The sequence below is a fragment of the Thalassophryne amazonica genome, chromosome 23 (genome assembly GCF_902500255.1).
Source record: "Thalassophryne amazonica chromosome 23, fThaAma1.1, whole genome shotgun sequence".
Lineage (NCBI taxonomy): Eukaryota > Metazoa > Chordata > Actinopteri > Batrachoidiformes > Batrachoididae > Thalassophryne > Thalassophryne amazonica.
In genome coordinates, this window is record NC_047125.1 from 27416276 (window position 1) to 27443572 (window position 27297).

General features: G+C 39.8%; 1 protein-coding gene across 1 annotated transcript in view; it reads left to right on the plus strand.

Moving 5' to 3' along the window:
• Nucleotides 1-27297, plus strand: part of LOC117505423 (alpha-tectorin-like) — a 46388-nt gene that overhangs the window by 17084 nt on the left and 2007 nt on the right. Inside the window, 11 exon segments of the mRNA XM_034165068.1 lie at nucleotides 486-491; nucleotides 10806-11049; nucleotides 11204-11380; nucleotides 12388-12560; nucleotides 12805-13001; nucleotides 13167-13277; nucleotides 14852-15039; nucleotides 15131-15185; nucleotides 15188-15278; nucleotides 16649-16894; nucleotides 17027-17216. Coding sequence (XP_034020959.1) covers nucleotides 486-491; nucleotides 10806-11049; nucleotides 11204-11380; nucleotides 12388-12560; nucleotides 12805-13001; nucleotides 13167-13277; nucleotides 14852-15039; nucleotides 15131-15185; nucleotides 15188-15278; nucleotides 16649-16894; nucleotides 17027-17216 — 1678 coding nt within the window.

Here is a 27297-nt window from a genome sequence, read left to right on the forward strand (position 1 = left end):
GTGACCCCCTTACTCCATACTCCCACAGTATCTCGCAGGGTACCCGATCATATGCCTTCTCCAAGTCCACATAACACATGTAGACTGGATGGGTGTACTCCTAGGCCCCCTCCAGGATCCTTGTGAGCATAAAGAGCTGGTCACTTGTTGCACATCCAGGATGGAACCCGCATTGTTCCTCTTCAATCTGAGGTTCGACTTTTGGCTGAACCCTCCTTTCCAGCACCCTGGAGTAGAGTTCACCAGGGGAGCTGAGTAGTGTGATGTCCCTGTAACATCTCAAGTTGTTTGTTTCAACAAAAAATACATTTTTTTTAAGGGCCCTTCCTTCATTGTTACACGCTGGTTTTATATTTGGGAGACAATGACTTTCTAAATTAACTTTTTTTTGCAACTTGTCCTCTGAAATACTGACCAGGCTGCAGGATTAAGAATTTACAGCTCTGACTATTTGTTAAAACTTTTGCGTTTGTCTTGTTTCTCAGGTGCAGGTCAGATTATAATCACAACTTCTGGAGTGATGAACATAAGCCAGTGTCAAATTGCTTATTTTGGAAAGCCATACGACATGCTGTATGTGAGTACAATGAAGCTTTCTGTGTTGTCATTTTTGACTTTTAGCTTTGGTAGAGATCAGCTCTTTAATAAAATGTGTGCTCATTTTTCTTTACTTGAGCCCTTGAATTAATAAAACGTGTGCACATTTTTTTCTTTACTTGAGCCCTTGAATTAATAAAACGTGCACATTTTTTTCTTTACTTGAGCCCTGTTGTGTGGGCCGCTGAAGAGGAGGTACTGCTGGCCCACCACCACCAGAGGGCGCCCTGCCTGGAGTGCGGGCTCCAGGCACCAGAGGGCGCCGCCGCCCCACAGGAGCAGCCTCGGTAACAGCTGTCACCCATCACCTGAGACATCTGACGGCAATTATCACTGGGGTATATCAGCAGGACGGCATCTCCACCTCATCGCCGAGATATCGTTTCTACCGGAGAGGTAACTTATCGAAGCATAGAGTACATATTCTTGACTGAGCTAGTTTATTGGATTACTGTTCCAACGAGAGGTGGAGGTAACTTCCCTGCTGTTCAGAGTTCTGGGTGCAAACGCGCCCCCATCTAACTGTCCTTTGTTCCTCGCCAGCAGTACCAGGTCCGACACGCGGAGGCAGTGGACACCTGGGAGTTCGGGACTTGGCGGCTCCAGTATTCCCGGGGTCCTGTGGCGGAGGAAGCCGTGTGGTTCGGGTCTTACCTTGGAGAGGCGTCTCCTATCTTCGAGCCTGCCCACACGACACCTTTGTGTATTGACTTTTGTCCATTTCTGTAATTGGTTGTATTCGTTGTGCACATTCACAACAGTAAAGCGTTGTTATTTTGACTTACTCCATTGTCCGTTCATTTGCGCCCCCTGTTGTGGGTCCGTGTTCCTACACTTTCCCAACAAGCCCTTGAATTAATAAAACATGTGCACATTTTTTTCTTTACTTGAGCCCTTGAATTAATAAAACGTGCACATTTTTTTCTTTACTTGAGCCCTTGAATTAATAAAACATGTGCACATTTTTCTTTACTTGAGCCCTCGAATTAATAAAATGTCGACATTCTTCTTTACTTGAGCCCTTGGATTAATAAAATGTGTCGACATTTTTGTCTTTACTTGAGCCCCCGAATTAATAAAATGTGTGCTCATTTTTCTTTACTTGAGCCCCCGAATTAATAAAATGTGTGCACATTTTTGTGTTTACTTGAGCCCTCGATTTAATAAAACGTGTGCACATTTTTGTGTTTACTTGAGCCCTCGATTTAATAAAACGTGTGCACATTTTTTTCTTTACTTGAGCCCTTGAATTAATAAAATGTGCACATTTTTTTCTTTACTTGAGCCCTTGAATTAATAAAATGTGTGCACATTTTTCTTTACTTGAGCCCTCGAATTAATAAAATGTCGACATTCTTCTTTACTTGAGCCCTTGGATTAATAAAGTGTGTCGACATTCTTCTTTACTTGAGCCCTTGGATTAATAAAATGTGTCGACATTCTTCTTTACTTGAGCCCTTGGATTAATAAAGTGTGTCCACATTTTTGTCTTTACTTGAGCCCTCGAATTAATAAAATGTGTGCTCATTCTTCTTTACTTGAGCCCTCGAATTAATAAAGTGTGTCCACATTTTTGTCTTTACTTGAGCCCCCGAATTAATAAAATGTGTGCTCATTTTTCTTTACTTGAGCCCCCGAATTAATAAAATGTGTGCTCATTCTTCTTTACTTGAGCCCTCGAATTAATAAAGTGTGTTGACATTCTTCTTTACTTGAGCCCTTGGATTAATAAAGTGTGTCGACATTTTTGTCTTTACTTGAGCCCTTGGATTAATAAAATGTGTGCACGTTTTTCTTTAATTGAGCCCTTGGATTAATAAAATGTGTGCACGTTTTTCTTTACTTGAGCCCTTGGATTAATAAAATGTGTGCACGTTTTTCTTTACTTGAGCCCTCGAATTAATAAAACGTGCACATTTTTCTTTACTTGAGCCGTTTAATTAATAAAATGTGTGCTCATTTTTCTTTACTTGAGCCCTTGAATTAATAAAACGTGCACATTTTTTTCTTTACTTGAGCCCTTGAATTAATAAAATGTGTGCACATTTTTCTTTACTTGAGCCCTTGAATTAATAAAACGTGCACATTTTTTTCTTTACTTGAGCCCTTGAATTAATAAAACGTGCACATTTTTTTCTTTACTTGAGCCCTTGAATTAATAAAACATGTGCACATTTTTCTTTACTTGAGCCCTCGAATTAATAAAATGTCGACATTCTTCTTTACTTGAGCCCTTGGATTAATAAAGTGTGTCGACATTCTTCTTTACTTGAGCCCTTGGATTAATAAAATGTGTCGACATTCTTCTTTACTTGAGCCCTTGGATTAATAAAGTGTCGACATTTTTGTCTTTACTTGAGCCCCCGAATTAATAAAATGTGTGCTCATTTTCTTTACTTGAGCCCCCGAATTAATAAAATGTGTGCTCATTCTTCTTTACTTGAGCCCTCGAATTAATAAAGTGTGTTGACATTCTTCTTTACTTGAGCCCTTGGATTAATAAAGTGTGTCGACATTTTTGTCTTTACTTGAACCCTTGGATTAATAAAATGTGTGCATGTTTTTCTTTAATTGAGCCCTTGGATTAATAAAATGTGTGCACGTTTTTCTTTACTTGAGCCCTTGGATTAATAAAATGTGTGCACATTTTTCTTTACTTGAGCCCTCAAATTAATAAAACGTGCACATTTTTCTTTACTTGAGCCCTTGAATTAATAAAACGTGTGCACATTTTTCTTTACTTGAGCCCTCGAATTAATAAAACGTGCACATTTTTCTTTACTTGAGCCCTTTAATTAATAAAATGTGTGCTCATTTTTCTTTACTTGAGCCCTTGAATTAATAAAACGTGCACATTTTTTTCTTTACTTGAGCCCTTGAATTAATAAAATGTGTGCACATTTTTCTTTACTTGAGCCCTCAAATTAATAAAACGTGCACATTTTTCTTTACTTGAGCCCTCGAATTAATAAAATGTGTGCTCATTTTTCTTTACTTGAGCCCTCAAATTAATAAAATGTTGACATTTTTCTTTACTTGAGCCCTCGAATTAATAAAACATGCACATTTTTCTTTACTTGAGCCCTCGAATTAATAAAATGTTGACATTTTTCTTTACTTGAGCCCTCGAATTAATAAAACGTGTGCACATTTTTTTCTTTGAGCCCTTGAATCAATAAAATGTGTGCACGTTTTCCTTTAATTGAGCCCTTGAATTTACAATAATGCCTCACATTCACCCTGATGTCAGGTTGCTGCCATACAAGGTGCTCACTACACACCGGAGGAAATAGGGGATTAAAGACCTTGCCCAAGGGCCCTTAGTGATTTTTCAGTCAGGCTGGGATTTGAACCAAGGATCTTTTGGTCTCAAGCCCAATGTTTTTTTTGTTTTGTTTTTTTCACCTTTTCACAGCACATTAACAAAAAAACTGGGGAAGCGTGAAAAATTCCACCTGTTGTCGGGAGGGACACGCAGTCGGACAGGTGTGAACAATCCCGTGGTGACAGTTTTGTGTATGCTCGTGTGCGTGTGCACAAACACAGTGGAAGCATGTGATACCATATCACGCTCACACAGCAGCGAAGCAATTAGATGTTAGACATACGGACATAAATCAACGAAAATGTGTCAAGAAAAAATAATGAGAGTGGGCATGATATTATAAGAACAATGAATGTCCTGTTTAAATGTAAGACCATGTTACTGGTCATGATTGTGTTCTCACTGTTATAAATAAATAAATAAATAGTTTAATTCTTGTTATAAAGAGCGGACAATACAAGTATCATCCTTCTGTTTCTCTCTACATGAACCATGGATGTAAACAAGGATGTAATGAACTGACACGATTGAATGCTCATATCATGGACACATCAGCGGCTCCACGTGTCCAGCTTCCTCACACACTGATAGGACAGATCATAGAAAACCACTTTGCGGACCTGGATAAAGAAGTAGTGAGGCAGAAATCTGCTCTACTAGGGGATTAAGAACCTCGCCCGAGGGCCCTTAGTGATTTTCCGGTCAGGCTGGGATTTGAACTGAGAATCCTCTGCTCTCAAGGCCAACACTTAACCACTAGACCATCACTTCCCCTGGTTACCACAAGAGAACAATACTGAGTCCAGGTTACCACACAGAGGAACTGAAGTTTCTGGTGAGGAGTGGAGACAGTGAGGTTTTATGTTGGCAGAGTGATTAGTAGCAGGTGTTCTAACAGCCACAGGTGTGAGTATTCAGCACCAAACGCTCAGATCCTGTGGAGGAAAAAGGAAGAGAGAGAGAAAACACCAAGGCAGCACAATAGATAGTGTTGATAATATTGTACATATAAATTATTTATTGAAGATTGAAAGTGGAGAAGTTCTTGCATCTTATTTTTGCACATTTGAGGAGCAGAAAAATCCACATATTCAACTTCGGAACACAACAATCTTCTTGCATTTCTCAAGTGAATATTTCAAATCTTTGATCAAAAACAAGAGAATCCACTGACTGAAATTAACTTTAAATGACTTGTTTTCAGATGCTATTTGTTTGTGTACAAATATAAACATCATTTGTTTTTACAAGTTATAATTATCATCTCTCCTTTTTTAAACAGGTGAATAGGTGACAAGTTCATATGTCACATTCTGTTTTGACGGCTATTTTCAACCTGGATCTAACGGTGACTGTGTGATATTGGATGACGGTGGAAGTAGAGTTGATGGTATGACGTTCATATCATCTTCACCAAGTCCACTTCCCAGCATTCAGAATGACATGGAATGCTTCCAGCTGATTCATATAAATCCTCTAGGAACAGGCACGGTGAGAGTTGTTCAGACAAGTTGATCAACATGAACTGCAATTTTTAAAGAAACTCAAGTCTCAAAAACTTTTAAGGTGAGGAATTTTGTTTTTTAACACTGTGTTTCCTCTGAAGAGCTTTTATGTGACGATGATGTTCATTAGCCATGGAACAGAAGCGAGTTTCTTACTAGCAACAACCTATACTTTTCAAAACAACTTTCTGGTGAGTATTTATTTAAAAAAAAAATGCATTGTGAAAGATAATGTTAAATGTTGGTATTTTATTTTGGAGCTCACATACGGTTCAGATCAGTATTTACAAAGTGTTAAAGCAAAACCAGTTAGTCTGAAATGGAAGATCAGATTAATTCAGTATTAGGGGTCAGCCGATATGTATTTTTAAGGGCCAACACAGTTTATCTCCAAGGTTTGGGTGCCGATACAGATATTTCAGGCTGAAATTTGCCTACAGTTAAAGAAAAGATGTCAAAATTTAGTATAACACACTCTTAACATATTCTTTAAATGTTTTGCAGCATATGGTTAACTGACAGAACCTTTCAACATGACCACACAAAAAGTGCAAGGAGCCACAAATAACATTATGAAGTTGAACAAGCAAATAAATACAGCCAAAAAGCTCCAGTTTGCACTTTTCGATCTTCTACTGTGTCTGTGTGACAGCAGGCTTCGAACAAATCAAGTAGTCTTGTGGGCGAGACTTTGCTACAAACCAGAAAGCAACAATTCATATTTTAAAAGAGTGGTAGGGGCAAATAGCCCCTCAGTGCCTGAAGTAAGGGGCCATTTGCACCACATGATGGGTCCTTCTCAGACATCAGTTGGTCAATTTGAAATACAATAAATTAAAGTAAGATTTATAGTGTTTCGTAATGTACTGTAAAAGACACAACTTGAGCCAGTTAGACTTAAATAATGCAAATTTCATATTTCTGTTATTTCATGCTATTTTATGTTCTGCATAGGACATAAATAGCAGTCAACAGGTTGAAAAGACATTAATAGCATTAACACCCTTCTTCAAAAGTGTTAAGACAGTGTTCAGTTGTCTGATAGAGCTCTCTGTCTCACTGGATATAATCTACGGAGTGTAAATTACAGTTACACGGGAATGTCTGAATGTAACTGCAGCTACAAACACAGGAAGAACTGTGGAACATTTAAATGAAGGACTTTGATCATGTAGGAAGCTTTTTCTTTGACTCAGACAAACTTTTCAGCTGCGCACTGCTCGAGAAAAATCTGAGAAGGAGCGCAAAGCATGTGAAGGCGGAACTTGGTGACCAGTGACTCGCAGCACTGCAAAAATGAACTCTGGTATATCACCTCAATTTTTAGGGGTGGACCATTCGGTCTGCAACACCGGTGTTCTGTTGAGATGAGCTGCCCTGTCGAATTGATATCCTTGACAGTTACGTGTGCTGAGCTGAGCTCCCCCGCCATCTAACGACAATATTCTGCTTTAAAGACAGCGTGTACATGCAGGTCTTTACTTTTTAAATCGAAAAGACACTTATTACTGTATTTTTCTGTAAAGACAATACTTACATGGGTTTTCTTCGGTAGTGGAGCTCAGTGTCTCTTCGCGATGAGCTCCACTGTGCAACTGCGCATGCGCACCTCAGCCGTCAAGTTGAGCTCACCCACTAAAGAAAGGCCGAAATCCCACGTAAATTTTGTCTTTATCCAAATCAGGAATGCGTGCACATGCGCAGTTGTGCAGCGGCGATCCTCTCCGCGGGTAGATGATCTCATAGGACACCGGCATAAATGGCTGACACAGATATCGCGAAAAGTGCTGAATATCTGCACTGATAATCGGGCAGGCTGATAATTGGTCAACCCCTTTTCAGTATCTCCACCAATCAACAGGCCCGTGTGGTTATTCTGAGTCTGTCAGTTGCCAAAATTCAACCTTTTGAAATCTTTTGTTTTCCTTTTTCTATTTTTTTTTTTTTTTGGGGGGGGGGGGGGGATATAAAGTAGTGACATATACTCAACAAAAATATAAACGCAACACTTTTGGTTTTGCTCCCATTTTGTATGAGATGAACTCAAAGATCTAAAACTTTTTCCACATACACAATATCACCATTTCCCTCAAATATTGTTCACAAACCAGTCTAAATCTGTGATAGTGAGCACTTCTCCTTTGCTGAGATAATCCATCCCACCTCACAGGTGTGCCATATCAAGATGCTGATTAGACACCATGATTAGTGCACAGGTGTGCCTTAGACTGCCCACAATAAAAGGCCACTCTGAAAGGTGCAGTTTTGTTTTATTTGGGGGGGGGGGGGATACCAGTCAGTATCTGGTGTGACCACCATTTGCCTCATGCAGTGCAACACATCTCCTTCGCATCATCCGTGAAGAGAACACCTCTCCAATGTGCCAAACGCCAGCGAATGTGAGCATTTGTCCACTCAAGTCGGTTACGACGACGAACTGGAGTCAGGTCGAGACCCCGATGAGGACGACGAGCATGCAGATGAGCTTCCCAGAGACGGTTTCTGACAGTTTGTGCAGAAATTCTTTGGTTATGCAAACCGATTGTTTCAGCAGCTGTCCGAGTGGCTGGTCTCAGACGATCTTGGAGGTGAACATGCTGGATGTGGAGGTCCTGGGCTGGTGTGGTTACATGTGGTCTGCGGTTGTGAGGCTGGTTGGATGTACTGCCAAATTCTCTGAAACGCCTTTGGAGACGGCTTATGGTAGAGACATGAACATTCAATACACGAGCAACAGCTCTGGTTGACATTCCTGCTGTCAGCATGCCAATTGCACGCTCCCTCAAATCTTGCGACATCTGTGGCATTGTGCTGTGTGATAAAACTGCACCTTTCAGAGTGGCCTTTTATTGTGGGCAGTCTAAGGCACACCTGTGCACTAATCATGGTGTCTAATCAGCATCTTGGTATGGCACACCTGTGAGGTGGGATGGATTATCTCAGCAAAGGAGAAGTGCTCACTATCACAGATTTAGACTGGTTTGTGAACAATATTTGAGGGAAATGGTGATATTGTGTATGTGGAAAAAGTTTTAGATCTTTGAGTTCATCTCATACAAAATGGGAGCAAAACCACAAGTGTTGCGTTTATATTTTTGTTGAGTGTACATTAACAGAACTAGCAGATAATCTGAACAATCAACAAAAAAAAAATGTTGTCTTTGAAAAATCCTTAGGCGGCTTGAAGATATTTGAAAAAAAATACCAGAAAAAAATGTCATCAGACACACAAGTAGATTCAGTTCAGTTATACTGAAAAAGCCTTTGTTTAATCAAACATATTTATGTTGAAAGTAAAACACCAACCTGTGCTTTTCATCACAGCAGAAACGTGGCAAACGTCACACCACAAAATCTACTCAAGCTCGAGTTGTCATGGTTCACTTCTGCATGTTCTTGTTCTCTGCCTCCCTCTAGTGTCCTATTGCTCATTTTGTCCCAAGACTCTGGAAAAATATATTTTTGATGATGAACACAAAAACCTGTTTCTCTCTGTCGTCATTTGTGTTTCAACAAGATTTAATGAATCTGTTATTTTAGTTAAGTGTTGGTGGTTATATTCACACCTCATGAAAACTGTTTTTCACAAACATTTGTGTGATCTTGAGCAACAGTTTGTTCCATGAAAAGTGTCTTTTTTTTTTTTCTTTTTTTTTTTTCCTCCAATGAAATCTTTTTATTTACTTTTCCCTTAGGTGATTGATTTTCTGGTCTCTGGTGAAATGATTTACCAAGTAAATTTGACAAAAGCTGAATCACTAAACCCGAAGTTTTATGATATCAGTGGATGCAGATTCTCAGGTTGGCATGTTCATTCTCTCTCTCTCTCAGTGTGTGTGTGTGTGTGTGTGTGTGTGTGTGTGTGTGTGTGTGTGTGTGTGTGTGTGTGTGTGTGTGTGTGTGTGTGTGTGTGTGTGTTTTAATTACTTAATTATTATGACAAAACTATCATCTTTTCACTTGTGTATCCTCATTTATTTCATAATTTCCTTAAGAGCAAGATTTTTGGTTCCGTCCCTGATCACTGACATTCTAAAACACCATAAAGAAACTTTTCTGATCTGGTGCATCATGTGACCACTGTCTGAAGAAGTAGGTCACACCCTTTAGGGATCCTTAGAGCAACATTTTACAGATGCTAAAGCTGATTTGGGCAACACGGTGGATTAGTGGTTAGCACAGTTTCCTCGCAGCAAGAAGGTCATGGGATGATTCCAACTTGTTACCTTTGTGTGGAGTTTGCATGTTCTCCCCATGTTTGCCTGGGTTCCCTCGGGGTGCTCCAGCTTCCTCCCACATCTAAAAGACATGCAGGTTTGGTGGATTGGAAACTTTCAGTTGTCCGAAGGTGTGCGTGTGAATGTGAATGTGTTTGTCTGTCTATATGTGACCCTGTGACAGACTGGTGTCCTGTCCAGGGTGCACCCCACCTCCTGCCCTATGACTGCTGGCATGGGCTCCAGCCCCCCGTGATCCTTAATTGGAGTAAGCAGTTGAAGATGAGTGAGTGAGTCAAACTGAGTTTGTAAATGAACATCTTCCCTCTCATTTCAGGTCAAGTTTTCGTAAACAGAACTGAGATCACGTATCCACAAACCTGTGAAAAAACTGTCTGTACTGAGACTGCAGTCCTTAAAAATATAACCTGTGGCCCCTTGGAACGCTGCGATGACAACTTCAAGTAAAGTTTTGTTTTCATCTTGAAATCCTATGAACAAAGTTCTGGCAGAATAAAGAAATCAAATGTGTATAAAGGAGCAACGTGTCCGTTCACCAGAAAGAAGACTTTGGGTTTCTACTGAAGAGAGATAAAGAAAAGCAATGAAACTAATAAATATGACTTAATACGGCAGCTTTAACTTAATTAATTGTGATTCTATCCAAATCAGACACACATTGTCAATTTTACCATTGAAATGTGGCATAATATGACAGAAACAAGCCAAGCTCTTCAGTGGAAATGATTGATACTTTTGTGAAGTTTTCTCTTCTTTTACACAAAGTTATGTCCAAGAATTCATACATGAGGATGCACAAAACGCATACGTGTAGGTGGCTCGTTCAATTATAGACATTAATACTCATAAAATCCTCCTTTACATACTGCTGTCTTCAGCACATTACATCTATCAATTTAGTGTTTATCAGGGACATTAGTAAATCAGGTCAGTCACTCTCTGTTTTATGACTGTTTTGAGTAACACTATGTGAAAACAAAAGGGCAAAAATAATAAAAATTAACTATTTATATTTGATATCTGTAGTGTGAGCATTTCAGACCCCCTGTGGCAGCTTATTTTAACTAAACTTTACCCAGTGAGTCAATATGCTGATGATCTTATTCTGTTCTTGTGTGTGATCCTACTCACCTCCATCAGATGCGTGTTGAACACCATGTGTACTGTCACTGGGCCCACTGTCATTGATTTCTATGGACGAGCTACTTCTGTCCAGGATCGGTGTGTGTATGAACTGATGACGCCCACTGAAACATTAAACGTCACAATACTGGCAGAGTTCCGGGAGCGTCGCCGTCGCGATATCAGCTTTTTGGACCGTGTCATTGTGCAACAGCTGGGCTCAAATGTTCAAACAGTTCTGGGTCAAGATGGGAGAGTGTGGGTAAGATAACCACTGCTACAGTCCCCTTTGGGGTCACTTCTCTTCAGTTCTATGTTGGAGCTCGTTGTTCTTTTCCCTGAAAGTACAAACAGTTCTTGTAACACTGACTTCATTATGTGTGTTAGTTGGATCCTGTGTTCCTGCTGTGATTCAGGTTGACGGCACATTGGTGACGCTGACCAGCACACCTCAGCTTTTCAACAACATGATGCTGTCTCAGGACCAAACCGGAGTCACCCTCCAGATATCACAGACCTACAACCTTTCTCTCTTCTTTGATGGCAACACTGCACAGATCAACGTCTATGGTACAGAATTTAAACCCATAAAAGTATGAAGCCAAGAAAATAACTGAAGCATCTTTAACCATTTGGACTAAGCGGTAGAAGGTGAATGAATGAATGAATGAATAATTCTGCAGAATTTAAAAGTAAATAAAACGATGACTTAAATACACAAACTGTTTGACATCACAAAGGATTCCACAGATCAGTGTGTATGGAGAACTTCCATGTTCCAGTTTGACTGAGAGGCTTCAGAGCTGCTGCTTCGTCTGAAGAAACCTCACTGCAGTTTATCAAAGAATCACATCAGTTTTATTTCTCATCAGTCATATTATGTTATGATGTGTGTGTCGTATTATTGAGAATCCACTTTACACTGATCAATTCTCTCTCAAGCTCTGACAGGAGCTGATTCAGCAAATCTGCAAGGTTTGTGTTCTAATTCCAGTCAGCTGAGTCAAATGAAGCAAGTGGGACTGAGCAACGCTGAGTAAGACCTCAGTTACATCCAACTTTACACAATAACTGCACAATGACACCAGTTTGATCATTTTATCTGTGTGTCACCACAGTGGACTGGTTGTAGGTTTTCATGGTGACTGAAACATGTATGAATTAGACATTTATATCCTTTATATAGACCCTCATATTTAGGGAAACTCCAGATTAATTGGACTCATTAAAACGCATTACAACACTTTGTTGAATCATTTGTTGTGTATCTTTGCAGTCAGTTAAAACCTGAACTGTGAACCCACAGACATGTTTCACCAGATCTTCAGTTCCTCATTGTTCTTGGGTCACTGGACCACTTTGATTTTAACAGTTGAAATATTGTCCAGTTAGGTTCAGGTTGGGTTATTGACTCGGCCAACGCGCAAAACTCCAATTGGCTTCAAAACGACTCAGGTTTCTTTCACAGTCTCATTTGTGCCATTGTTGATCTGCACAGTGATGCACTTTTGAGTTGTGCTGCATTCAGGTGGATATGATGATCATATGGATCTGTGGATTTCAGAATTCATCTCACACTTTTGGACATCAATGACAGTAGAAGGAAAATGTGCAGTTGGCAGCAAAATACAAACTCTGTGTTTTGTTGATGTTCTTTGAATCTACTGAAAATGCTGGAACAGTGTTGACTTTCTGTTTGTCGCCCCCTAGCTGTGCGACACAGTACAATGACACTGCCGATCCGACAATCGATTGCACCGCGATGTCCCAGCGGTAAGCAGAAACACACGTTATCTTGTTGACAGGTAACATCACTCCATCATACTAGAAGCATGTGCTAAATTACAGAACACGTTAAAACACGAACACGAGCAGCTGATCCAACACCTGACCTTATTTAGGTGAATCCCGTGACTTTACGGTTATTAAACATGCTAACCACAGAACCCTGTCCGAATGCTCAGTCGCATCTTTTCCATATAATTTCACATTGTGCTTTTTCCATTGTGTGGAACAGCTGTGCTCTCCTGATGGGGGCGCCCTTCACCACCTGTAACATCGACCCACAGCCCTACATTCAAGCCTGCAATTACACTTTGTGCCGATATCCTGCGGTGGACGGTTTGAAGTGCACATTCATGGAGGCCTACGCCAGAGACTGTAGAATCCGCAGAAACACCATGATGGACGGCTGGAGGTCAAGCGTCAGCTGCCGTAAGATTGTGTTTTGGTTCCACTGAGTTTTGTTTTTCACAATATAAACAGTCGGTTCACCATATCCAACTCTGTGCTGTGAAAGTTTTTTTCCTCCGCTGTATAGTTGGTTTGATGAAGAGTTGGACAAGTAGAGGTGAAGATAACTTCTGTCTGTCTCTTCAGCTGGTCCTCAGGCCTTCTGTCAGGGCCGGTTCTGCAGCGATCATGAGTTCTGTGGTGAAACTCGGTGCTTCTGTCGAGCCATTTTTGCCTCCCAGTATGGATCACCTTTTGGTAGGACACTTGATACACAAGAAGACACACATCTGCCGTCCTTATCCTCAAGTTGAAACATTTTCTGGGAGTCTGCATTATGCATCGAGACATGCCGTGAAACACAATCTCTACATCATAAACTGAAAGTAAGACCTTTCGGCTGCTCCCTTGTTTGCTCTTGAGGTGGCAACAGCAAATCCAAGGTGGCTCTACATGTTGAATTGGCACAGGTTTTACACCGGATGCCCTTCCTGATGCAACTCCACATTACATGGAGAAACTACAACATGAACTAAAAGAAATAAAAAATATAAAAGCTAAAATGATGGCATGAATAACTAAGTGCACCCTTCACTATAACACATGTATAAATCATCACTTTTCGATCCAGTCTTATTCAGAAGGATGCATAAATGTTTTCAAGATACTGATTATATCTTGGACTTAATTGACATCAGTTATGAAGACATACAGTGTGGTAGTTGATGGTAAATCTGTATAGAGCACAGTTCTCAAAAACTGAGGGACCGTGCAATAAGGAGACAAGTGAGGAAAGTCACCAAGACACGGAGATAAACCTGAAGAAGTTACAGACTTCTGTTGCTGCAACTGTACAAATTGTGCAAAGTGCAAGTTTTGAATTTTGCATCCCCAGTTCTACAGATTTATGATGAAGTGGTATAGAGAAGGATTTTTTTTTTTTCCAAGAAAACTTGAACGTGCAGCTGCAATTTGCCAGAAGGCACATCTGAGATGCAAGCCTAGATTTGATCTGTTTTGTTGAAATAAAATTCTGCTTTGTTCCACTCCACTGTGATGCTCAGTAGTGATGCAAAACTTGCAATATGCACAATTTTTTCAGTTGCTTTTACCATTTATTTATTTATTTCAATTCATGATGTAGAGATTAGTTTTCACTGTGAGTTTAAAGGGCATAATTTAAGACATTTCTTAATAAAAAGCCAGAATTTTTCTGTTTGCTGATGTACTAAAAAAATTAAAATATGTAAAAGCTCAAAGGGTTCACACACTTTCAAGCAGCACTCTATACATCCATTGTGTTAGCGGGGTCGTCTTTAGCACGGCGTTTAAACGTCACACAGCACACAGTGTTTCTCTTCGTGTGGAGGATGGACACATACTGTTTATTTAATTACCACACGTGGACATGACATCTACGTCACAGTTGTCATAACAACTTACATAAAATGGTTCAGGGCGTAATAATAAAAATCAAGGAAATGAGAACATATTGTTCACTCCATGTTGCTGTAGGCTGGCAATCTGTCTGCAACTGATGATTTCTTCTATCCAAACTGCAACAGATAACATCCAGTTAGCTGTCCAAAACATTTTTATTTGTCCATCTTGCTTATTTTTAGAATTAAGAAACAGCACAGACTGTAGTGTGCACATGTGCTTCTCTAAGTTCCTGTCCAACAAGTGTGATTTATACCCTGCAAAATAAACCAATTCATGCATGATGATTTTGTCATCTATGACAGCTTTCACAGAGTCTAAACACAACCTTCATAAAGAGTTTTTCCTTTTCTTTATTGTTATTTCTGCCCCCTTTCCTGGTGGATGTTTAGAGCAGTCAACAGTCTGCATAGAAAACACTGCTTCGGTTACTTTTGTTGGTTGTCTCCTGGAGGATTTTGGCATTGACTACACCGCCCTTCACCTGAAAGATGAGACCTGCAAGGGTCAGGTGGACAATATGACCCACACGGTGTCCTTCACCTTTGACGGCCACAACACCTGTGGTACAGTGGTCACGGTGAGTTTTCATTGTCAGTCAAATCCCATTTTCCAGTCTGGTGAACATCTGCTCACTCTTCTGGTCTTTGTGAAACCCTTTGACCCTGAAGGCCAACGACACACACCTAATCTACATGAACACCATTATGTCAGAAAATAGATCTGGTGAATTGTTCGCAGTGAAGACGTGCTGATTGACCTCTCCTGCTTCTACGATCAACCAGATATAAAGAGCTACAGCATCCAAATCAGAGACGGGTGAGTCACGACTGTCTCCAACTGAACTATTTTATTTATGTATTTATTTTTCCACAAATTTTGAGACCCTGTTTTAGTCCTTGTGTGACTTATCAGAATGTCTCACTGAATGATTGAAGTATTTCGTGGAAAATATGAGACAGTTGATTGACTTTGGTATTAATATCAATACATTGTAGCTGCGGTGCATCCAGAAAGTATTCACAGCACTTCACCTGTTCCACATATTATGTTACTCATGTACATAAGGATTCACAGCCTTTCCCATGAAGTTCATAACTGAGCTCAAGTGCATCCAGTTTCCACTGATCATCCTTGAGATGTTTCTGTATCATTATTGGAGTTCACCTGGTGTAAATTCAGTTGATTGGACATGATGTGGACAGACACACACACATGTCGAATTGTCCCACTTGAAAGTGCACAAAAGAACTGTGTTTGACACCAAAAGCAGGAGCTGCTGGGATCACCTCCTAACCTCACTGTCTGCAGTGACCCCAACAAAAAAGAAAAGAAAAAAAACCCCAAAAACATTTTGTGGTGATACGGTTTGTGATCAAGATTTTCTGACCCATAAACTGGCATCCATAAACTACTTAAAAATTTTAAAAAAACATCTATGATATTCAGCTTTTGTGAGACCTGCGTTCACAATTTGGGAGATGTTTTTTCAGTGTTCACGTTTTGCGATTAACGGTTTGCAGTTAACTCATGATTTTCAGCTGATTCACATTTTGGGTGTTAACACAGTTCATCTTTCAGCAAGACAACAACCCAAAGCACACAGCTAAGATATCAAAGGTGTGGCTTCAGGACAACTCTGTGAATGTCCTTGAGTGGCCCAACCAGAGCCCAGACCTGAATCTGATTGAACATCTCTGGAGAGATCTGAAAATGTCTGAGCACCGACGCTCCCCATCCAACCTGATGGAGCTTGAGAGGTGCTGCAAAGAGGAATGGGCCAAAACTGCCCAAAGATAGGTGCATCAAGCTTGTGGCAACATATTCAAGAAAATTTGACATTGAAATAGCTGCCAAAGGTGCATCAACAAAGTATTCAACAAAGGGTGTGAATACTTATGTAGGTCCATTTTTAATTTCAATTTAAAAAATAAATAAATAAACTTGTTTTCTTGTTGTCATTATGGGGTGTTGTGAGTAGAAGTTTGAGGGAAAAAAATGGTAATTTACTCCATTTTGGAAGAACGTGATAACATAACAAAATGTGGGGAAAAAGTGAAGTGCTGTTAATACTTTCTGGATGGACTGTATAACTGAGTCCTGAGCCAAATTCACTTGAGATGTGTCCTTGTAAAAAGACCTAATAACCAACGACAAGTTAAAAAAAGAACAATGTCTGTGCTCTTCAGCTCTGTGATCCAGCAGTTAAGATATGGACAATGGTTTTATAACCTGACCATGATGGTCTACTGGGACTCTGCTCGTACCCAACCTATTGAGGAGGGAACCGATATCCAGCTGAACTACAAGATCTGGGTGGAACTGAAGGCAGATGGACTGGATAGCAGAATTGTTGCTGTGGTGATAGAATCTTGCTGGGCAACTCATGACCCATTATCCAATGGGACTCTCAGACATGACCTGATCGTGAACAGGTGAGGGACACACAGAGGTGATACCCAGTGTGTGGAAATGTGTTGTGTGTCTATCAGTGAGGACACTGAATGAATAGATGCTGTTCAGTTCCTCATACATCAGACTGACTTCTGTTTTGTGTTTCTGAGTAGCTGTGCTAACCTCAATGATGGAACAGTGACGGTGGAAAGCAACGGACAAGGAACCACCAGCTATTTCTCCTTCAACACCTTCAAGTTCTATGGGCAAACTGGTGACGTCTACCTGCACTGCAGAGTCCATCTGTGTGGAACCATCAACAACAACTGTGTTCGGTACAACTCAAACATGATACATTCTCCAGTCTTTTGTTCACACCTCTAAACCATACAACAGTTAGTCTCACGACCATATTGTACAACATCTCAGCATATCACACTTTGTCTTTGAAATCAGTACAAAATAAACTCAGAAAAAGTTGGGAGATCATCGAAAATTGAGGGGCGGGGAGCACAACAACCCCCCCATGAATCCTGCAGGTATTCATACATTTTCTTTTTTCTTTTGTTATTGCATAAATTCAAAATATTTCCGGGTTTGTGTTAAACTTTTTCTTGGGATGGAGACAATTTAGGGCCAGTAATGAAGTTTTATATTAATAAAGTGTTCTTTCAAATGGGTGATTATCATCGTGATTTCATACAAAAGTATGTATGGACAAAAGGCTGAGTCTTTGAGGACCAACGATGGACAGAGGATCTCCAGTTTGTCAACAAATGTGTGAATAAATTATTGAAATGTTCGTTCCTCCAGTCCTGACCTGTTCATAATGGAGGATGTGTGGAAACCAAAAAAAAATGCAACAGTGACAATTCTGTTGCATTTCTTAAGATGTGTTTGCAGGAAAATGGAAGAAAATAACACCTGAATCACTTTACATGTGTCTATTAAGTGTTTTGAGAAACGAAATGACATTAGAAAATGGCAAAATGCTTTTGTGTTCAAATTTGTTCAAATATCTTGTAGGCCTTTAATGAAAGAACTGATGATCACTGAATTGAAGTTGACCACCCAAAACATGAAATATCTTGGCTCCATTATGTCTGTAATGAAATAAAGGTCAAAGGAAAAGATCACTGCAGGGTCGTCCCCATTTATATCTTCTCCCAACTTTTTCTGATTTATGTTTGTACTATTATCTTGAAAGTCTCCAAACTAAAAGGTCATATTATGAGGGTGAATCATTAAAATTGTTAACTTTGATACACCACATCAATTATAAATAAACAAGGTTGTTTAATTTATTTAACAAACTTGCAGTGACCTTGACAAACCTTGATGATGGCATGCACTGGGTCCTGGAAACTTTAATGATTCCTATAAACTATCATACAGTTGAGTATTTTAGACAAAAATGTTTGCCATCAACTGTTTCAGTCCACAAATCTTTGGATCAGGTTCTGCAGTAACTGTGCCCTGAAACTTCATATTTGTCTTTCAGGATTGTAACCAAAACGCCAGACGACGCAGATCTGCCAGAAATAATGATGACGTTGAAAACTCAGCCTTACTGACCTTGGTCTGGATTAATTAGGTAAGAACCCAACCGTTCTGTTGACGAGTTAAATTACAGTTTAAAGAGTCCAATAAGTTCTTGTTCAGACAACATGAGTTCTGGAAGCAAGAATAATTCCCACTGAGATCAACGAGAGGTCAAAGATAGTGATGTTTTCTGTAAAGTCTACATTATGTACAACAAATAAATAAAAAGCTCTGTCTGGGTAATATAGTCACTTCATGAAACATCTTATGTTGAGATCCTGAACACAGAGTTAGTCACCATCAAGATCCAGGAGAACATAAAATAACTCAACAGAACTTGTTTCTATCAAGACTACAAGATTTCAACAGAACAGTTACAGCGGTATCAAGAAAACCTACAGATGCGGATTCATTTTCAATAAAGGTCAAATAATAATGAGAATTTAATCAAAATCACAGAACCAGATCCACTGTAAATATAAATGTGAACCAGTTAATTGGTAATTAACTGTAATTTGGTCTGTTTGTCTTCCCAGGTGGTGTTTGTGACTCGGGTTGGCGACCAAATAGACCTTCAGAGTTGGGATGCACCGATCCCATTTTTTCCCCAGATTAGTACAAGTATGAGTATTTACATTTAGTACCGATATGAATACTTAACGATACCATTACAGATATATGATGACTTTGAAAATATGTTTCCTTACTTTTTGACTATAACTGCTACCAATATCATTAGCTTTGTTTTTAGTTACAAACATTTCACTTAAATCATGTAACATCACTTTGACTACAACAATTGTCCTTTAACATTATACATGTTTCTTAACAATATGACACTGCCAGACATCCACTTAAAACCTAACCTGTGGACTTCAACACCACAAACTATACAACACCAAGAACACAACTGAAATTGCCCGTCACTAACTTTCCTTATGTCTGTGAGCACCCCAGTGTTGCCACAGTTACTTTGAAAAAGTAATCCAGTCACTGATTTCTGCTTGAAAAAGTAACTTACTTTACTGATTACTCAATTAAAAAAAAAAAACAACTAAGATTACTAGTTACTTTCAGCAGCTGCCGACCCCCCCGCCCACCTCAACATGAAATAACCAGTTTTGCCAATACTCACTTTATAGTCACCCTTTCTTAACTTCAATGAACATAAATACTTGTTTTATAAAAAATAAAATAGACATCTTTCTTGACCTCATATTTAAATGTTGACAGCACTGTAACAGTAAAATTTACAATTTATAATCTACATTGTTTCTAAATGTAACTATTAAATTATAATATTTAAATTCTTAACATTTTAATTGTTAAATTATTAGTTTTATGATTACAAGTAAATACATACGAGATCAGGCCGATACCCAATACTGGTATCGGCATCGGTGCATCCCTACTTCAGAGGAATGGCTGGAGGTTTTAACATGCTGATTGCAAACCTGATGCCTAAATTCACTTTGTTTTGTTTTGGGACATGATTTGTTGGGTTCTCATTGAATTAATTTTTACTATTTTAATCAGTCTCTCTCTCTGGTTGTGATGAGGTTCATTTAGTCAAATTTAATGTTTGTGAGGTATAGCACCACTCTGTTACTGTTCATCAACATGATTTTATGTTGCTGTTGAGACAGTTAGTCCTGTACAGATCTTGAGTGGGACTGGATCAGTGTAGATGAAGTGTTTTGTCCAAGGCACAGACAGACAGCATGAAGTGGACACACCTGGAATCAACATCTGTCTGTATGCATTAGTCGTAAAATTAAAACCTAATGCCTGTGGTCACGGTGGTGAAAAATATGATTGTATTCTTGTGATAACTGTTTCCTCTGAAAATCAGGAATTTATTCTTGTAATCAAATATTTTTCTTATTAATCAATAAAATTCCAAGCATGATCAAGCGGTAAAATCCTGAGTTATTGTATAATTGTGCTTTATTCCCTTCATCTCACAAAACGTTTTTCTAAATCCATTAATTGCACAGCTGGAGTTTGCTCTGCCAAAATATTGACGTTTTCTTGTAATTTTCTCTAAAGGTTCATGAACAAGCTTACTGTGTTCCCACCCAAAAATAAAAAAAACTTGCTGAAGAGCCAGTTACATCTTTAATCACATTAAATTACTTTTTGTTCCTCAAAGGTTCTCTGTATACATTTTTAGAATGAAATTTCTCATGACTTATTGCCACATAATTCTTACTCGATTTTACTAAATATTTTTTAAAATCCATTTTACATAAATCTTTTCTCAATATGGCTTTCAACTTTATTCCTGTAACTTTTGTTATAGAAGTATAAAAATTATATCATATTTACATAAACTCCAGAATAAATTAATTTAGGTTTTTTTTTGTTTGTTTTTTTGTTTGTTTTTTTTGCCCTGTCAAATTTTGCGCCTCATATCATAAATCGATACTTATGGGGTCAAGTGAAGCTCCCTGTCGTGTTTCACTTTCATTCACTGAATGTATGATTCTTGCCAAAGTTGGCTTATTTTGACGGGCAAATAAACGTATAATTGTTCATTTGAATGTTGTAATATGTACAATGTACCACTATAAAAACATAAGTATTGTTAACCTGTAGGCTATTTTTTTTTTTGTATTATTGCAATAATCATTCATCACAGTAACCCTCACTTATTTGCACCCCAGTGTCCTTTGGACCTATTGGACAGAAAATATTTTATTTAGTATAAGTCCAGTTGCTATTGGCCTATAGGAACTGTACAATACAAATCTTAGTTTTTGCTATAATAAACTGTACTATTGTAATTCAGCATTTTTAAAGCTGCTTTAAACTTGTACGTTTATTAATTATTGTGATCTCAATACGATGGCCAAGAACTCATGACAGAAAAAAATCAATATCATCCCATGCTCCTATACAGATGGGTTAAATTACAGTGTAAATGTTCAAAACTGCATTTTGTTAAAACAAACTGATACATTTTGTAGCTAAACTTAGCATGTGAGGTGTTTAAAGCGCACGCGCAGTAGAACTTATCTCAATATGACACATGAAAATTACTTGATAAATGCAGGCTCCTAATGTCGTATAAAATACATACTAAATAAAGATACATGGAATGTGGAGGGTCCCTCTGTTTAAGAAGGGGGAACGGAGGGTGTGTTCCAACTATAGAGGGATCACACTCCTCAGCCTCCCCGGTAAGGTCTATTCCAGAGTACTGGAGAGGAGAATTCGACCGATGGTCAAACCTCGGATTCAGAAGGAGCAGTGTAGTTTTCGTCCTGGTCGCAGCACACTGGACCAGCTCTACACGCTCCATCGGGTGCTCGAGGGTTCATGGGAGTTCGCCCAACCAGTCCACATGTGTTTTGTGGATCTGGAGAAGGCCTTCGACCGTGTCCCTCGGGGCACCCTGTGGGGAGTGCTCCGCGAGTACTGGGTCCGGGGCCCTTTGCTAAGGGCTATCCGGTCCCTGTACGACTGCAGCAGGAGCTTGGTTCGCACTGCCGGTAGTAACTCAAACCTGTTTCCAGTGCACGTTGGCCTCCACCAGGGCTGCCCTTTGTCACCGGTTCTGTTCATTATTTTTATGGACAGAATTTCTAGACGCAGCCAGGGTGTAGAGGGGGTCTGGTTTGGGAACCACAGAATCTCGTCTCTGCTGTTGGCAGATGTGGTTCTGTTGGCTTCATCAAATCAGGACCTTCAGCGTGCACTGGGGTGATTTGCAGCCGAGTGTGAAGTGTCCGGAATGAAAATCAGCACCTCCAAATCCGAGGCCATGGTTCTCGACCGGAAAAAGGTGCTTTGCCCTCTTCAGGTCGGTGGAGTGTCCTTGCCTCAAGTGGAGGAGTTTAAGTATCTTGGGGTCTTGTTCACGAGTGAGGGACGGATGGAGCATGAGATCGATAGACGATCAGTGCAGCATCTGCAGTGATGTGGTTGCTGTATCGGACCGTCGTGGTGAAGAGAGAGCTGAGTAGGGGACAAAGCTCTCGATTTACCAATCGATCTACGTTCCGATCCTCACCTATGGTCATGAGATTTGGCTCATGACCGAAAGAACGAGATCGCGAGTACAAGCGGCCGAGATACGTTTCCTCTGCAGGGTGGCTGGGCGCTCCCTTAGAGATAGGGTGAGGAGCTCGGTCACTTGGGAGGAGCTCGGAGTCGAGCTGCTGCTCCTCCACGTCGAAAGGAGTCAGTTGAGGTGGCTCTGGCATCTTTTCCGGATGCCCCCTGGACACCTCGCTGGAGAGATGTTCCGGGCACGTCCCACTGGGAGGAGGCCCCGGGGAAGACCCAGGACACGCTGGAGGGACTACATCTCTCAGCTGGCTTGGGAAGTCCCCTGGTTACCACAAGAGAACAATACTGATCCAGGTTACCACACAGAGGAACTGAAGTTTCTGGTGAGGAGTGGAGACAGTGAGGTTTTATGTTGGCAGAGTGATTAGTAGCAGGTGTTCTAACAGCCACAGGGTGAGTATTCAGCACCAAACGCTCAGATCCTGTGGAGGAAAAGGAAGAGAGAGAGAAAACACCAAGGCAGCACAATAGATAGTGTTGATAATTGTACATATAAATTATTTATTGAAGATTGAAAGTGGAGAAGTTCTTGCATCTTATTTTGCACATTTGAGGAGCAGAAAAATCCACATATTCAACTTCGGACACAACAATCTTCTTGCATTCTCAAGTGAATATTTCAAATCTTTGATCAAAACAAGAGAATCCACTGACTGAAATTAACTTTAAATGACTTGTTTTCAGATGCTATTGTTGTGTACAAATAAACATCATTGTTTTTACAAGTTATAATTATCATCTCCTTTTTAAACAGGTGAATAGGTGACAAGTTCATATGTCACATTCTGTTTTGAGGCTATTTTCAACTGGATCTAACGGTGACTGTGTGATATTGGATGACGGTGGAAGTAGAGTTGATGGTATGACGTTCATATCATCTTCACCAAGTCCACTTCCCAGCATTCAGAATGACATGGAATGCTTCCAGCTGATTCATATAAATCCTCTAGGAACAGGCACGGTGGAGTTGTTCAGACAAGTTGATCAACATGAACTGCAATTTTTAAAGAAAACTCAAGTCTCAAAACTTTTAAGGTGAGGAATTTGTTTTTAACACTGTGTTCCTCTGAAGAGCTTTTATGTGACGATGATGTTCATTAGCATGGAACAGAAGCGAGTTTCTTACTAGCAACAACCTATACTTTCAAAACAACTTTCTGGTGAGTATTTAAAAAAAAAATGCATTGTGAAAGATAATGTTAAATGTTGGTATTTTATTTTGGAGCTCACTACGGTTCAGATCAGTATTTACAAAGTGTTAAAGCAAAACCAGTTAGTCTGAAATGGAAGATCAGATTAATTCAGTATTAGGGGTCAGCCGATATGTATTTTTAAGGGCCAACACAGTTTATCTCCAAGGTTTGGGTGCCGATACAGATATTTCAGGCTGAAATTTGCCTACAGTTAAAGAAAAGATGTCAAATTTAGTATAACACACTCTTAACATATTCTTTAAATGTTTTGCAGCATATGGTTAACTGACAGAACCTTTCAACATGACCACACAAAAGTGCAAGGAGCCACAAATAACATTATGAAGTTGAACAAGCAAATAAATACAGCCAAAAAGCTCCAGTTTGCACTTTTCGATTCTACTGTGTCTGTGTGACAGCAGGCTTCGAACAAATCAAGTAGTCTTGTGGGCGAGACTTTGCTACAAACCAGAAAGCAACAATTCATATTTTAAAAGAGTGGTAGGGGCAAATAGCCCCTCAGTGCCTGAAGTAAGGGGCCATTTGCACCACATGATGGGTCCTTCTCAGACATCAGTTGGTCAATTTGAAATACAATAAATTAAAGTAAGATTTATAGTGTTTCGTAATGTACTGTAAAAGACACAACTTGAGCCAGTTAGACTTAAATAATGCAAATTTCATATTTCTGTTATTTCATGCTATTTTATGTTCTGCATAGGACATAAATAGCAGTCAACAGGTTGAAAAGACATTAATAGCATTAACACCTTCTTCAAAAGTGTTAAGACAGTGTTCAGTTGTCTGATAGAGCTCTCTGTCTCACTGGATATAATCTAGGAGTGTAAATTACAGTTACACGGGAATGTCTGAATGTAACTGCAGCTACAAACACAGGAAGAACTGTGGAACATTTAAATGAAGGACTTTGATCATGTAGGAAGCTTTTTCTTTGACTCAGACAAACTTTTCAGCTGCGCACTGCTCGAGAAAAATCTGAGAAGGAGCGCAAAGCATGTGAAGGCGGAACTTGGTGACCAGTGACTCGCAGCACTGCAAAAATGAACTCTGGTATATCACCTCAATTTTTAGGGGTGGACCATTCGGTCTGCAACACCGGTGTTCTGTTGAGATGAGCTGCCCTGTCGAATTGATATCCTTGACAGTTACGTGTGCTGAGCTGAGCTCCCCCGCCATCTAACGACAATATTCTGCTTTAAAGACAGCGTGTACATGCAGGTCTTTACTTTTTAAATCGAAAAGACACTTATTACTGTATTTTCTGTAAAGACAATACTTACATGGGTTTTCTTCGGTAGTGGAGCTCAGTGTCTCTTCGCGATGAGCTCCACTGTGCAACTGCGCATGCGCACCTCAGCCGTCAAGTTGAGCTCACCCACTAAAGAAAGGCCGAAATCCACGTAAATTTTGTCTTTATCCAAATCAGGAATGCGTGCACATGCGCAGTTGTGCAGCGGCGATCCTCTCCGCGGGTAGATGATCTCAGGACACCGGCATAAATGGCTGACACAGATATCGCGAAAAGTGCTGAATATCTGCACTGATAATCGGGCAGGCTGATAATTGGTCAACCCCTTTTCAGTATCTCCACCAATCAACAGGCCCGGTGGTTATTCTGAGTCTGTCAGTTGCCAAAATTCAACCTTTTGAAATCTTTTGTTTTCCTTTTTCTATTTTTTTTTTTTGGGGGGGGGGGGGGATTAAAGTAGTGACATATACTCAAAAAAATATAAACGCAACACTTTTGGTTTTGCTCCCATTTTGTATGAGATGAACTCAAAGATCTAAAACTTTTTCCACATACACAATATCACCATTTCCCTCAAATATTGTTCACAAACCAGTCTAAATCTGTGATAGTGAGCACTTCTCCTTTGCTGAGATAATCCATCCCACCTCACAGGTGTGCCATATCAAGATGCTGATTAGACACCATGATTAGTGCACAGGTGTGCCTTAGACTGCCCACAATAAAAGGCCACTCTGAAAGGGGCAGTTTGTTTTTTTGGGGGGGGGGGGGATACCAGTCAGTATCTGGTGTGACCACCATTTGCCTCATGCAGTGCAACACATCTCCTTCGCATCATCCGTGAAGAGAACACCTCTCCAATGTGCCAAACGCCAGCGAATGTGAGCATTTGTCCACTCAAGTCGGTTACGACGACGAACTGGAGTCAGGTCGAGACCCCGCGAGGACGACGAGCATGCAGATGAGCTTCCCAGAGACGGTTTCTGACAGTTTGTGCAGAAATTCTTTGGTTATGCAAACCGATTGTTTCAGCAGCTGTCCGAGTGGCTGGTCTCAGACGATCTTGGAGGTGAACATGCTGGATGTGGAGGTCCTGGGCTGGTGTGGTTACATGTGGTCTGCGGTTGTGAGGCTGGTTGGATGTACTGCCAAATTCTCTGAAACGCCTTTGGAGACGGCTTATGGTAGAGACATGAACATTCAATACACGAGCAACAGCTCTGGTTGACATTCCTGCTGTCAGCATGCCAATTGCACGCTCCCTAAAATCTTGCGACATCTGTGGCATTGTGCTGTGTGATAAAACTGCACCTTTCAGAGTGGCCTTTTATTGTGGACAGTCTAAGGCACACCTGTGCACTAATCATGGTGTCTAATCAGCATCTTGATATGGCACACCTGTGAGGTGGGATGGATTATCTCAGCAAAGGAGAAGTGCTCACTATCACAGATTTAGACTGGTTTGTGAACAATATTTGAGGGAAATGGTGATATTGTGTATGTGGAAAAAGTTTTAGATCTTTGAGTTCATCTCATACAAAATGGGAGCAAAACCACAAGTGTTGCGTTTATATTTTTGTTGAGTGTACATTAACAGAACTAGCAGATAATCTGAACAATCAACAAAAAAAAAATGTTGTCTTTGAAAATCCTTAGGCGGCTTGAAGATATTTGAAAAAAAATACCAGAAAAAATGTCATCAGACACAAGTAGATTCAGTTCAGTTATACTGAAAAAGCCTTTGTTTAATCAAACATTTATGTTGAAAGTAAAACCCAACCTGTGTTTTCATCACAGCAGAATTGTGGCAAACGTCACACCACAAAATCTACTCAAGCTCGAGTTGTCATGGTTCACTTCTGCATGTTCTTGTTCTCTGCCTCCTCTAGTGTCCTATTGCTCATTTGTCCCAAGACTCTGGAAAAATATATTTTGATGATGAACACAAAAACCTGTTTCTCTCTGTCGTCATTTGTGTTTCAACAAGATTTAATGAATCTGTTATTTTAGTAAGTGTGGTGGTTATATTCACACCTCATGAAAACTGTTTTTCACAAACATTTGTGTGATCTTGAGCAACAGTTTGTTCCATGAAAAGTGTCTTTTTTTTTTTCTTTTTTTTTTTCCTCCAATGAAATCTTTTTATTTACTTTTCCCTTAGGTGATTGATTTTCTGGTCTCTGGTGAAATGATTTACCAAGTAAATTTGACAAAAGCTGAATCACTAAACCCGAAGTTTTATGATATCAGTGGATGCAGATTCTCAGGTTGGCATGTTCATTCTCTCTCTCTCTCAGTGTGTGTGTGTGTGTGTGTGTGTGTGTGTGTGTTTTAATTACTTAATTATTATGACAAAACTATCATC